This window comes from Macadamia integrifolia, chromosome 10, assembly GCF_013358625.1.
Source record: "Macadamia integrifolia cultivar HAES 741 chromosome 10, SCU_Mint_v3, whole genome shotgun sequence".
NCBI lineage: Eukaryota > Viridiplantae > Streptophyta > Magnoliopsida > Proteales > Proteaceae > Macadamia > Macadamia integrifolia.
The window spans coordinates 33,992,553-34,006,502 of NC_056566.1; the positions used below are offsets into that span (position 1 = coordinate 33,992,553).

General features: G+C 38.3%; 1 protein-coding gene and 1 non-coding gene across 4 annotated transcripts; both read right to left on the reverse strand.

The window, feature by feature from the left end:
• Positions 1 to 3,517: 3,517 nt before the first annotated feature.
• Positions 3,518 to 12,099, reverse strand: LOC122091629 (F-box/kelch-repeat protein At1g16250). Of its 3 annotated transcripts, none has more exons than XM_042661655.1 (5): positions 11,814 to 12,099; positions 11,601 to 11,686; positions 11,335 to 11,394; positions 7,327 to 7,902; positions 3,518 to 4,413 (listed from the first exon to the last, which is right to left on the reverse strand). In XM_042661655.1, exons 3-5 carry the CDS (start codon positions 11,355 to 11,357, stop codon positions 3,852 to 3,854), a joined length of 1,161 nt encoding a protein of 386 aa, XP_042517589.1. In that variant the 5' UTR covers positions 11,358 to 11,394; positions 11,601 to 11,686; positions 11,814 to 12,099; the 3' UTR covers positions 3,518 to 3,851. The 3 variants fall into 3 exon arrangements, with proteins under 3 accessions (XP_042517589.1, XP_042517588.1, XP_042517587.1); XM_042661654.1 differs by having other exon boundaries at positions 11,486 to 11,686; XM_042661653.1 differs by having other exon boundaries at positions 11,335 to 11,686; positions 11,814 to 12,098.
• A 32-nt stretch (positions 12,100 to 12,131) lies between these two features.
• Positions 12,132 to 12,203, reverse strand: TRNAQ-UUG. Its single transcript has one exon. It is a non-coding gene; the product is annotated as a tRNA-Gln (tRNA).
• Between the last annotated feature and the right edge of the window lie 1,747 nt (positions 12,204 to 13,950).

The window sequence follows — 13,950 nt, forward strand, 5'->3', positions numbered from 1 at the left end:
TCTTACAAAAAACATAAGAAAACATGAGAAAATATGAAAACATAATAAGACAAAAAATGAATGATTACACAATGATTTCCTGTGTTTATCTTTCTCTTAAAATTCAAAATTTTTGAATTTTTTTCTTTTCTTCTCTTGGTAACCAAACATACATACTATTTTTATTTTCTCACCATTTCATTTCTTTTTTTCTCTTTTCTTTTCTTTTCTTTTCTTTTCTTTTCTTCTCTTCTCTTGGCTACCAAACATAGTCAAAGAGAAAATTTTAAACCAAGAAAAATGTACAATTTTTGTACTTTTTTTCTTTTCTCCTCTTGGCTATCAAACATAGCCTAAGAGAAAATTCAGTTTTTGAATTTCAAATCTTCTTGGATATTGTAAAATATTCTTTTGCAACCAAAAACATAAGAAAATATAAAAACTTTTATTTTCTTTTCTGTTCTTCTGTTTTTCTCTTCTAATGGTAACCAAACAAAAAAAAAAAAAAAAGGGTTTGGGGGTAGAGAAACTATGAAACAAATAGAAAAGCATTATTTTTCCATACCAGGACTGAACAGAGAAGGGGAACATTCTAGTCCGGTTTTAAGAAGTATCACCTTGCCAGCAACTCTTCACCCATAGTTGAACGGGAATCCCATGCCAACCTTTTAAAGGATGTCCAAAATTTGTCAAGATGATGGATATGTTGGGAAGCAGTTCATGCGGATATTTTGGCAGCATTTGAATAACTGCAGCCCCTTTTGCTTTGTCTTTTTAATCATCCTCTTGAGGATCATAGTTGTCCTGGGGTGGAGCATGTCCATGTTCAGTAACGTTCAGTCTTATTAATCTCGTTTTTTCAGCCAACGAACCCAATTAGGACTAAAGGAGATGGAGGCAATCCTGAAAAAAATCCATCTCTGAAGTTAATGATGAGTTCGATCATATAGTGTCATATCACTACTATTGGTGAAGGGTTTTCTTTTTTTACCCAAAACTAAATCCACACTTTTTTATTTTTTATTTTATTGCTGTAGCCCATTGGGCCCCTCATTGCCCAGGAATGGGTATTGGACCTTCTCGTTTATCTATTGGTGGTCTCCATGTCCTATACAGGAAAACACGCATAAAAGAGTGAGCGTTAAGCTGATTCGGTAGGAAACTCTCTCCAATGCCTAAGTCAGATCTCTCTGTAAACAGATAATTCCAATAAGAATGGAAAAATATCAGTCATTTGAAAAGGGTGAACTTGAATATTTATAGCTAAAGAAAACAGCCATCGGGTGAGAGTCCCATGTTGGTAGCTTCCTAATGTTGTTAGGAAGTGAATATAGCAAGAGTTGTAACGCGAAAGTGAATGCGAAGCATGTCCTAGCTATGGAACTCCACGTATTGACCAAATCCCAGAAAATATGGTGAGATATCCTTCATTCTGGGGAAGATTAAATATTCCGTCAAGAGTCCTTTATGGATTAGGATTAGACCGTATCTTGAAGCTCACGTGTTGGAATTCGTTAGCCCTTTTAGGCGTGTCTTGGTGAGGAAAAACTTTGGAATCTCAGGCCGGTTGACCTGAGCCAAGTGGTCTGATTGTTGAGCTACTCAGCCCAAGTGACAAGTTGTACGCGCCACTTCTCGTTCAGCTGGTGAATACTTTGGACCTATTGTTTGGTCAAGGAATTAATGTAGTCCGGCTTTAGTGGTTTGGATAGCTGAGCGGCTAAACATTTGGGTAATGCCCTCCCTACGCTGGTGCTTGCTTAATTGTTTTGCAGTCAAAGTCCTTTTGATAAAGTTAGTCGACATGTCCGCTCCCAATCCGTTCGTCTGGTCCCATATGTTTTGAGCCTACTGCCCGCTTGGTTCACTCCGTATGCCCTTGGCGGTTGCATATTTTTGCCATAACAGTTTCCAATTTGGAGTTTGAGCTTTGAATACCATGATTCCAGGGTCAGAATCGGCCCAATCTAATTCCAGATTCCATCCACTTCACGATTTAAGTATAAGATCAGGGTTGGATCAATTGATCCGGCCCGATTCCATCATATGCATGTTTGACACTGGTGGCCTGCAATTCGTTTTGTTGGTGAGGATTTTTGTAGCGTCACACCGTAGGATGTGAACAACAAGAGGTAAGTACTTTGCAAGAGAGGGGCCCCAAGCTGACTTCAAGGGCCCTCTCTAATGCTTAAGTCAAAGATCTGAGGTAGCGACTATTATAGTGAAATCTGGTGAGCAATGGGTTTTAGGTGACAGTTTTATAGTGGAATCTGGTTGTTGGGGTTGAGTTATTGCCTTTGGATCGAATTTTCCCTCTATATGAAGGAAATGATGAAGCTTTAATCCCAGAAGTAGGTGTCAATAGACAAAAGTGCCCCTTTTTTTTGTAAGGACCAGAGTGCCCCTGTCAAGATATACCTTTAGGGTGAACCCCGTTAAGCAATAGAGAGTGCCAGAGCGGGGAGTCTTACCTCTTAAGAAATCGATGTGGCTTAAGCTCAGCCTTAGTAAGTGGCAGTGACTCGTTGTTCCCCTGTTAAGATGACAAACCTCATCGAAAGGATCAATTTTGAGCAAAAATGGAGTTGTTGAGCTGTGCTTCAGAGGGTAGTTCTCTACTCCACCACTGCTGGCTTTTTTTTTTTTTTCTTCTTTTCTCATATCAATATGTGTGCTTTAGAGGATCAATCTTTGTCATCGTTCAATGTCGATTCACATCGATTCATGTCAGTTTCCAGCCAATTTTGACCGATTTCATCCCATTTATTTATCGATTCCAAATTCGAAACCCTAGTAATGGTGGATATATGGTCCCCGTTGGGGGGCTGAGAACCCGACTGTCTTTGCAGGGTAAGCTTTAAGGATGAAAATATTGCATGTCAGAGCAGAGGATAAAGACAAGTCTCAAGAATGCTGTTGGTGTGACAAAGACGTCATCTTCGTCTCCCAGAGGGAGGATGTTGAAGACGATGGTTGCCATGTTGTATCGGTTTGATATTGGCCATATCAGTCGATACACATCGATTGATCCGATACCAGGGCATTGACATAATACCACATTCTGGAAATACATTCAGTCCAAAGGGAATGAAAATTAGCTGCTGCCCGGTTGGCAGCCCTTTGTTGCTTTTCGTCCAAAGAGTATGATATTGGTATCAATACTACTTAACCAGATGTAGTCTCTAAACATTCAAACGTATTTTCATTTAAGGAAACAAATAATTTGGATCCACGGTTAGATCACCTGATCGTATATGTTAGTATCCAACTTATGTCCCTTTTGCTTCCAAACACACCACTTCATGCCTGTAATGGCAGAAACTAATATAAGTGATCGAACATGCAAGTATATCCAAAGTAAAAAAAAAAATGCTATCTCGTAGTGCCACCCCTTGTGTGCAGTAGAGGAGCCATCCAGCAGCAGTAGAGCCACCCCTTGTGTGCAGTAGAGGAGCCATCCAGCAGCAGTAGAGGGACAGGCATACCCAAATGGCTTCTACTTACGGCTGCAATTTCAGCACAGGTATAGTCGGCCATGTGGCAAATAAAAAATTTAAAATCAATAGCTTCTGCTTACATTTCTAATGTTAGCCAAACATAGTTGGTCATGTAGCAGATTAAAATTTTTTTAAAAATCAAAGCCTCTTGAAGGGTGCATACAATTCCGTGGAGAATGTCTTTGCCCACATATGGGAGGGAATTCAATTTAATTAGCCTCCAAAGTATGACATATAGCTAATAAAAGACCATGATACGCCCTCAGAAGACGAATCATTCTACTGAAATGCACTTCAGAAGTGTAGTCTCCAGACAGCTTAAAATCTTAGAAGTTAACGAATTGACAATGTGGCATGCCAAGTGCAGAAGACAGCCTATTCTTCCATTGCAGCGCAGCCTAGGATGGCACCACATGCTGGCCTGCACATCGGTCTCGTCTCCTTCCAATTTAATGGCGCTACCGTTGGATCACAAACTCTCACCCCAGCCAGCTTCACAATGTCAAATCTCCCAGTACCTGATTCATCCCATTTCAGAACCTTCCCACCGATGACGTATAAATCACGCCGCAGTGCAGCAAAACCATACCCAAAGGCCTCCAATGGGCGGGAGTGGTCAGCAAGTAACACAGGTGGAACCGAACCCACATCGGACCACTCCTGTTGATTGCCGTCCCTGGTCTTGATGGAGCTCTCGCCCCAATCTACTATGGTGTATAGTTTATCATCCCCCACAACGGTAACTGCAAACTGCATTGCCCTTGAGAAAGGCCAGATATCCTCCACCGTGTGCCATCTTCTCTCTGATGGACTGAAGACCTCGGAGGTGTTCTGGGTAGGCAGACCTACATGGTCACTTAGAACATGAACTTGGCCTTTATATGATAACCCTATGCAGTCCATGTGCGGAGTGGACATTGGTGGCAATTCATGCCATCTGCAACTTCCACTCAGTCAAAGCCAAAATACATTTCTGCCAGAAAATTCTAAAAATTGATGAAATACACTTATCAATGGCAGTTTTCTACTTAATGCTGACAGTAACTAACAAGAAGATTGGCTCAGTGAAGAAAGCAAGGGATTTTTATTTTTTTAAGGGGGGGGGGTGGTCAGCTAATACCCATTGACACATGAAAATTCACAAGCATATACCAATTGAAGGCTGTTGAAAGATTCCAGGGAGTCCATGATGAAAATAACATCTCAAAAAGCAGAAAAACCATACAAGGTCCAGCAAAATGAAGTTCACTTCCACTTGACACATATAAGATCATCACAAAATTCTAGTCTGTGCAAGTTGCAGTTGCAATGATGATCTTGGTTCTTTCTGATAGAGAGGTACAAGAAGTTGTTGATACACTATCATTTATACAAAAAAGTACCATCTTAGGGACTAGGAGTGGTCCCACAAAAGTCACGGTAAAACTGCAAACCACTGAGTGAGCAACAAAGGTTAGTGAATAAGAGAAGGACAAATCTCACCCAAAAAAAATCCATGAGATATCTATTTGGGTGAAAGGTTCCTTCACTTATGTGGAGAGAGCCTTCTCATCATGGTCACCTGTTACGCCATGTGGCATGATTAGATGGAGCCCAAATTCTGTGGACAGGTAAACCCCTAGGTCCCCAACTCATATGTCAAAAGTTTCAGCCCAAATGGAGTTTGCCTAGTAAAATAGAGCTTTGAAAATCCAGGACTATGAAAGAGTGCACATTAGTAGTAAAATAACTATAGGCGTGCACGTACATGCCTGATGGTTGCATTTGAGTCTAAAATTTGATAGGTGACCTATCCAAACGGTCCCAGGTCATATGATTGCATCATCTTTCCATATGGCAGAATTAAGGATCACTTGGAGATAAACCTCCCCAATTCATAATAAGCTACGAGAAAGTCGTTTGAGGTGGCATGGACATGTTCAAAGAGGGCTTATGATGCTCTAGTAAGGAGGAGTGATTTGATTCATATTGAAGGAATTAAAGGAGCCAAGGGCAAATCTAAAATGACCCCAGGAGAAGTGATGAGGAAAGACATGCACATCTTAGGCATCGTATCACTATGACCTCAAATACAGTTGATTGGAGGATAAGGATCCATGTAGCTGATCCCGTTTAGTTGGGATAGGGCTGAGTTGTTGTTGGAGAGAAGCCTCTCTCTACACTAGATGGTTTTAAGGCAATTTGCCTATCCATATCACTATCTGATTTCCTAGCTATGTGAGACCATATTAGTTGGCCAAAGTAAATGCTCCATTAGATTCTAGTTTTGGAGAGATTCAATATTCTGCTCAAGGGATATTATGGTAAACTTAGCTCTTCTGGGGGTTGGATCTTACTTTGGACTCCCCTCACCTCCTCAGAGGTTGTTAGTTTTGAGTTGTATTTATTTTACTTTCAATCTTTGGGTTGTGTCTAAGTATTATCTCACCACTTCTCTTTAGGCCTTACTTCTATGGGGTTCACAAATTGTTTGTTTTGCTTGATTTTGGAATCATTGAAGAGTTTTTTCAGTTACCAATTTGATGAAAATAAGATGATGTAAAATCAGATCTGATATTAGAGACTTTATGGCAAACAACTGGAGACATATCAATTTGCTGACGGGATAAACTATTTTGGAGTTTTGCGTTAGATTTAAGTTTAGTCAATAAAGGTCTCTTTATACTGGATTTTTCAGAAGTTAGTGAAGCTTATCTGGGAGACTATGGTACTGATTTGTTGGTCCATCCAAATCTCTTGATATCATGTCCCTCTAAAGGCTCTTTCATTGATGCTTCACTTGACAACATACCTATCTCTTATTCTCTTCTCCATTTCCCTTTTGTTTATTTTTCCCTAAAATTTTCTCGTACTGACTCTTACTTGGGATCCAAAACCCTAGCTTGATCCTAAATGCATCTTAACATTCCATCTCCATTGGCACCTTTAATCTATTGCCTATACATCTATTCGCATCAAAATATCAATAGAATATGATTTCTGAAGCATGTTATTCAACCAACGACCTTTAAATCTAACATTCTAAGATCTAATTCAAATTAGGGATTGAGGTCTAGGAATCAGGTTTACTTTACTAGATGGATATCTGATAGGGAGGATTTCTCACACGATCAGAAAGAAACAAAGGGCAAGAATAATAGAATTAGAAGAAATGGGAATTACTGGAGAATCGATTGAGTTTCTCATTCGTGCCAAAGGCTATATGTTGTCCATGGCCCAATGTTTAGGAGTATGATTCCATCAAATTTCTAATATTTCTCTATTTTCACAACTACATCTCTATTTTCGCTATTTTTCACTCACATTTTCAACAAATGGAACTCTAAATTAAATCAAAATTGAACAAAGACTAACTTGTAGCGAAAGCATAGTAGTAAGACGTCCTATCGAAACAACTACTGAAACTATTGGGACAATGGATATGTCAAATCACTTCTTGTCATGAAGTTGTTTAAGCTAGCTGCTTGGGTTTTCCTCATGTGTGTTTATCATGGATGCTGACAGGCTTTGGAAGGTGAAAAACACAATAACAGAAAAATCTGCCAATTGAAACAACTAGATTATCAATCTACTACAGATGAAGCTGCATCAAATTCATTAACTAACTTTTGAAAGAATTATCATCATAAAAAACACAATGTATCAACATTACAAAACCTTAGAAGAAGCCACTGCAATAGAAAATGACATTCGAAGTTGAAGCTACTATTCTCCTGAAATAAAATATATCCAAGGATGATACTTAAAAGAAACCCATGAATAGGAGCTATGATTGACCTATGAATAAATTTCTAAGAGTGACAACATTGGGACTTTGACAGAAAGACTATACAGGTTATCAGGAACATACCTGTCCTTTGACAGATCATAAACTTCAGCCAGAGCAAGTCCTCTGCTATCTGATGATGTGCGCCCCCCAGCTACATAAACCTTACCACAAACAACACAGCAAGCAAAGTGCGATCGTGGCGTGTTCATACTTGACAATCTAGTCCATTTTTTCACGAACGGATCAAACTGCACAACAGCATTTGTTGGCACAGGCCGTCGGTGCGAAAATGCAGGATCATGTGGTGCATAGGATCCCCCAATCACCAAAAATTTGTTGCACACGGTAACACATGAAAATCCATAATGATGCCAGCCAGGATTGACACTTGGTATCTTAGGCAGAGGATGCCATTTGTCAGCATCTGGATCATAAGCAGTCCACTGGGCATCGATCCCTTCTGTCAGAACAAATAACCAGTTTCCACACCATTCTTCTCTAGCTTTTAAGTTGCAATAGTCTGAACTTCGGAGTATATCTCTCCATCTCTTGGAAACAGTTTCAAGCAGTCCGTGATACCCATGTGACACCTTTGCCAAACACCTCAAAGCCAAGTCATCTGGCAATCCTGGAATTATAGGTTGATGCCCAGATTCCCTAAGGTGACTCCAAGATTAGAATTCAAGAAATATAAAAAATTAGAAGTTAAAAAAAGGGGGAGCAGGAAGAGGAGAGGGGAGACAAAAAGATGGTTTGGTCAGTTGGAGAAGTGAACCAATATATAATGATTTTTAATGACCACCAGACGAACATGTTAATTATACCTAGCTCACATGCAAACAGTCAACACCCACTATTAGGTGGGTCCTAACTTCTAACTAGGTAACAAAGACAGAGACATGGTGAAAGTCTGGCAGGGCAATGGATGTGAAAATTATACAGGCTTCTGCAAAAACCAGAAGTCACAGGAATTGGTCGTAAAATGAAGTATTTTTTCTAAATAGATAAAAAATAGGAAAGACTTTAAAGACTTTTTTTTTTTTTTTGGGGGGGGGTGGTGGTGGGGTTGTCAAGGAACTAGGTAAGACTGTTGACCCCACAAAACAACACTAACAATCAAGCTTTTGTTCAAGACTGCGAGGCGATAAATAAAGTGTTGACTGATCGAAGGGCTGATATCAAATTATTGGGTTGATTTAGACATACATAAGAGGGTGGACCTCGGTGCAACAGTAAGGTTGCTCCATTGCGACCTAGTGGTCGTGGGTCTAAGTCAGGAAACAACCTCTCCACGAAGTGAAGGTAATGATGTGTACATTATGACTCTCCCCAGACCATGTAATGTAAGATTGAGTCACAAGTGATCCAATCCCGGGCAAGATTTTTACTAAATTCAATAAAAATCAAATTCAGGGACTGATAGAATGAATAAAATAGAAAATTGAGAATGAAGAGAAGAAAGGGGTAGGATAATAGGATGGGTCGAGTATCTCACTCTTCCCTAGGGCATCTCACCGAAGCTGTCTCTCACAGCACTGCATCTCACAGTTTACCAGCACTAAGCTTTTTTTTTTTTTTTTTCATTCAATCAATTTTGTGTTCAATGTTGTAGCCCCTTGCAAACTTATATAGAAGACTCAAATTGACTCAAACACTAAAAAAAAAAAAGGCCTAACCCAATCCTTAACTAATTGGGAAACCTAAATTGAAATAACAAAGGAAATAGACTCAATACAGTACTCTAACTAAACTAATTAATTAAATCCCGTTTTCCTACTTTCTACCTATATTTTAGGCACATTAAAGTGGCCCATTACAAAGGAAAACCATGGGATCAAAAGTCCAACACATATATAACCCAACCTAAGGCTTATTTCCAATAAAATAAACCCATTAGTGACTTATCTGCATCAATTTGCCCTCTCTTAGAAAAAATTCGTCCTCGAATTTTGTAAAGTGTGAAAGTGATTATAGCACAGTGCACGTCCCTCTTCAAGCCGTAGAAAAATTCAGGTAGCTCTTTGATAATAAGGAAGTAATCTATAATGTGAAGAGCTCGATCTTCAAGATACTTTATAGCATGATGAACTCCACACGCTAAGCTTCAACAACCTCAAATGTATCCATGGGGATTATCCACATGAACGCCTTCAACCACTGTGTTCTTGGCCTCCACAATTTCAATCTCCAGCTCTTTAGGATCTTACTCTTGGCTATTTATAGTCATTACAGATGTTGAAGCACCATTCTCCTTAGGTTCGATCTCCTTGTCTACAATTGTGACTGTTGCTTTTGACCATCCACATTAATCTCTCTGATAGGAACATCAATGCCTACCTCTCCCTCGGTAGTAGGAGTGGCTGGATTTTCACCAACACTAACCTCAACTTCTGACTCTGGTTCATTTGTCGGATGTGTCTTCTCTTGTTGCTCTTTTGCAATGCATTGTGTAATAAAGGCCGCTAATTCCTTCATGCTTTTGTCAACTGTGGGTGGATTTTGGAAATTTGGTGGAGGGAAGTACATTCTTCGTTCATGCTTAGATGGATATATATCTACCAACTCATACTCTATCTCGTCCCAAGTTCTAGGCTCACGCCCTTGAGCTTGAAGTTATCTTTCACGGATTCTCCATTTGATTCGAGCATAATCATTCATTTGGGAGTAAGCATATTGAAGTCGTTGTGCCTCTGTCAGGTTGTATAAATCAGCAGACGTACAATTCTTTTACCCATTCAAGGAAGATGTATGAAGAAAGTTTCTCACGCAATTCACGTGGCTCCATCCTTGGTTTAGCTAGGCTCTGATACCAAATAATGTAAGATTGAATCACAAGTGATCCAATCCCAGGCAGGATCTTTGCTAAATTCAATAAAAGTCAAATTCAGGGTACCGATAGAATGAATAAAATAGAAAATAGAGAATGAAGGGAAGAATGGGGTAGGTGAATAGGTTGGTCGAGTATCTCACTCTTCCCTATGGCATCTCATCCAAGCTGTCTCTCACAAGACTGCATCTCACAGTTTTCCAGCACAAAGCTTTCTCTTTTTTCATTCAATCAAATTCGTGTTCAATGTTGTAGCCCCTTACAAACTTATATAGAAGATTCAAAACTGACGTCAAACACTAAAAAAGAAAGGCCTAACCGAATCTTTAATTAATTGAATTTAAACTAACTAGAAAACTGAAATAATAAAGGAAACAGAATCAAAACATGACTCTAACTAAACAAATGAATTAAATCTCATTTTTCTACTTTCTACCCATATTTTAGACTCATTAAAGTGGTCCATTACACAGAAAACCCATGGGATCAAAGACCCAACACATAGATAACCCAACCTAAGGCTTATTTGCAATAAAATAAGCCCATCAAGTGACTTATCTACATCACCCTGTAGGAGCGGAAGCCTCATGCACTGGGTACGCTCTTTTTTATTTATTTTGACACACATAATATACTAAGAGGAATTGTTACATTGAGGGCTCCCAAACCATTCTTCATGTAGCACAGTGGAAGTTATTACAAGATTGGACCCCTCAATATTCTTCTTTACCTCTAAGTGTCACTATGTTTACTCTAGAATTTAATCTACACAAACCAAAAAGATTGCACAAAAAGTTCTGAATAAAGGAAAAATATTTATTACATGTCCAAGTCTATAAAACTCAATCAATTACTAAGCCAAGAGTTGATATATTAAGCCATTAAATATAGACGTTGTTTACTAAGTTAAGAGATATCCTTGCTTGCTTTCTTGCATTCAAATTAAGTTAAATTCTTTTTTCTTCAATTTCCTTGAATAAAAACAGAGCTTTAAATCCTATTAGGACTTCATTTTTTGTTTTTTTTGTTTTTTTGTTTTTTTTTTTTTTTTTTTTGCGGGGGGAGGTAGAACATCCCATTAGAACTTGCCACAAGGAGCATATAAACCAATCAAATAAAGAGAAACGAGTATGTAAACATCAACAAGAGAATATGCAAAGCGGCCGGTTTCTCAATGTTTCATTAGGCGTTAAGCCCCATTTACATATGGGAAACTCAACCAAGCATTTAAAAATAAGCAAATAAAATGAAAATTAACTTACATGATTAACTCGATCGAGACCATGAATGCTGTCTGAGTACTACTCGAACTTGATCAGCACCTGAAATATCGAAAAGTGATCAATCAATTCAAAATTGGAGCGGATTGTTATCCGATCAATACCCAAATAGTTGAATCGGATGAAGGCACACAGGGACTTCGAATCTGATTTCCAATCACTAAAGGTATTGGGCAAGCTTCCGAGTTCCAAAAAGGGAATCTTAAGAATCCTAAATGTAAATTTCCAAACGAAAGGAGAGAATATACGTAAGTCTTCCTCCAAAACATCAAACACAGCAACGAAATCTCACAGTCCAAGATGATAAGAAGCAGTAACGATGGGAATTCTCAACCTGGGAAAAACGAAAAACGAAATACATTGTCGATGAAATTGGAATCAATTAAAGGCAACAGCATACACTGATACAAATTACTGCAAAAATAAAAGGGCAGAGAAAGAATAGGGATCGGACAACTTACAGTGGAATTGCTTCCCTCAGATGAAACTGGTTTCTTCTTTTCCTTTTATTTATTGTATAAATAAATTCCTGAGGAAATGCAGATGACCAAATGAGATTTTCATACTGTTTATCTTCAATTCCACCGACGGGACCTCAAAAGAACTTTCAATGGAATTGCTTTCCACAAATGAAACTGGTTTTCTCTTTTCTTTGTTGTATAAATAAACAAGGGGATTTCTGAGGAAAATGAAAATTTCAGACTGTCCATCTTCAGTTCCGCCGACAGGACCTCAAAAGTCCACCAGGGAAAACAGAACAAAAACAAAATGATCCAAAAAGGTCCTACCGGGAGTCGAACCCAGGTCGCTGGATTCAAAGTCCAGAGTGCTAACCACTACACCATAGAACCGTAATGATACTAAACGTCAAAATATAATAATAAAATATATATTTCAATACTTTATCTTCTTCCATTTTTTTTTTTTTCATTATAAGAAAATGTGTCATCCAATATCATCCTCCTTTAAGACAAGCCTTACAGAAGGGAAGGACTCCTAGAATGCAGAGACACACCCCATACTTCAATAGATCAAACATAAAATTCAAAGTAGCTCAATTACATTTGTAATAAATCTTACAAACCAAATCTCTTAATGAAAGTAAGGAGCTATTAATGAAGGCAAGGAGATCAATATTAAAGTCCGGAGGGAGGAGAATAACCTCATGTAACCTATAACATAAGCAACCACATAATCGGCCGGCTCGTTGACTTCCCTCTAAACATCAACATGTTTAACGTCTCTACGAACAAAGTGCGTTAAGGAGATGATGTGACTCTTGAGTACTTGCACACTTCAAGAACCACTAATCTTTCCTTTCAATAATTCTTATCAATATATATATATATATATATTTTTTATTTCCTTTCATTATTTAACTTCATTAGTTCGTAGCTCAACATTGTTAAGTTCTCCGTATCATTAAAAAAAAAAAAAAAAAAATTCAATAGTAGGACCAGGCAAGCAGATTAGTAATATGCTAAAATTTTCAAATAGATTTGGATATGGTTTGAATTATTAACTAGGGATCCACACATGGGACCAAACCAAACTCACTCAACGACAGGCTGCATGGGAAACATGCCCCACGTAAACCAATTCATTCTGCACTGATTGCTCTCCAAGAATTCATGAATGCTCAAAATCAAACTCTGGTACCAACTCGACTATGGGTGATGGAAATCATGACACTATCATTGCAACATGTTGACTATTGGACAGCCCCTCCAATCGCTTCTATGAAGATCAGTTGTGATGCAAGTTGGGTACCATACACTACCAATGGTGGATTGGGATTTATTGTTTGTGATTCAGATGGACAACCAATATATCCTTACTCTATCGATTCATGCATCTTTCGAGGAACCAATTGTTACAAGAAGCTGCTCATTATAAAGTCAGACAATCGTTCCTGATATGGCATTGCAATGAGCCCTTTGAAGATTCGGCCTATTTCAGAAGATATTATGTATTTTTTCTTTTCATTTTTTATCTTGTGTATTTTCTTTTATTTCAAGAGAATATAACAGTTTGACTGACTCCCCGACTAGGACGATTCTGTCGATTACGTATGCAGCAGTGTGGCCCAATTCTAACCTATTGCTACAGGTGTAATGCACTATGTCAGCCATGAGTTTTACACGTTGATGTTGAATGAAGTCTTTCTCTTACAGGAAAAAGAAAAAAATATATATAATCATTGTAATGTCTAAGTACACCATTACCGGGCTATTGAAACTCTCTATTTAATTCACATTCAGATCGGTCTTGATTAATACTTGAAATCTTCCCCACCTCAACTACAAAACCTAAAGTTGTGGCAATGGAATATATTTACCCTTTTTGTATTATTTTTTTATTTTATTTTATTTATTTATTTTGGTGGGAGGAGAGGTAGAGAACATATTTACTTCCCCACCTCAACCACAAAACCTAAAGTTGTGGCAATGGAATACATTTACCCTTTTTGTATTATTTTATATTTTATTTTATTTATTTTTTTGGTGGGAGGAGAGGTAGAGACCATATTTACCCATCTGTAATGTGTAATGTATTAAGGCAAAAGAGGCTAAATAGCCAAGTGCTAATGCTCAAATT

Bases quoted from the DNA above. Each gene is read 5' to 3' on its own strand.
- LOC122091629 (XM_042661655.1), bottom strand. From the start codon at position 11,357: ATGGTCTCGATCGAGTTAATCAT. The intron at 7,903-11,334 runs GTAAGTTAATTT...GAGTCACCTTAG, and splicing joins GTCTCGATCGAGTTAATCAT to GGAATCTGGGCATCAACCTA. The intron at 4,414-7,326 runs GTATGTTCCTGA...TGGAAGTTGCAG, and splicing joins TATGATCTGTCAAAGGACAG to ATGGCATGAATTGCCACCAA.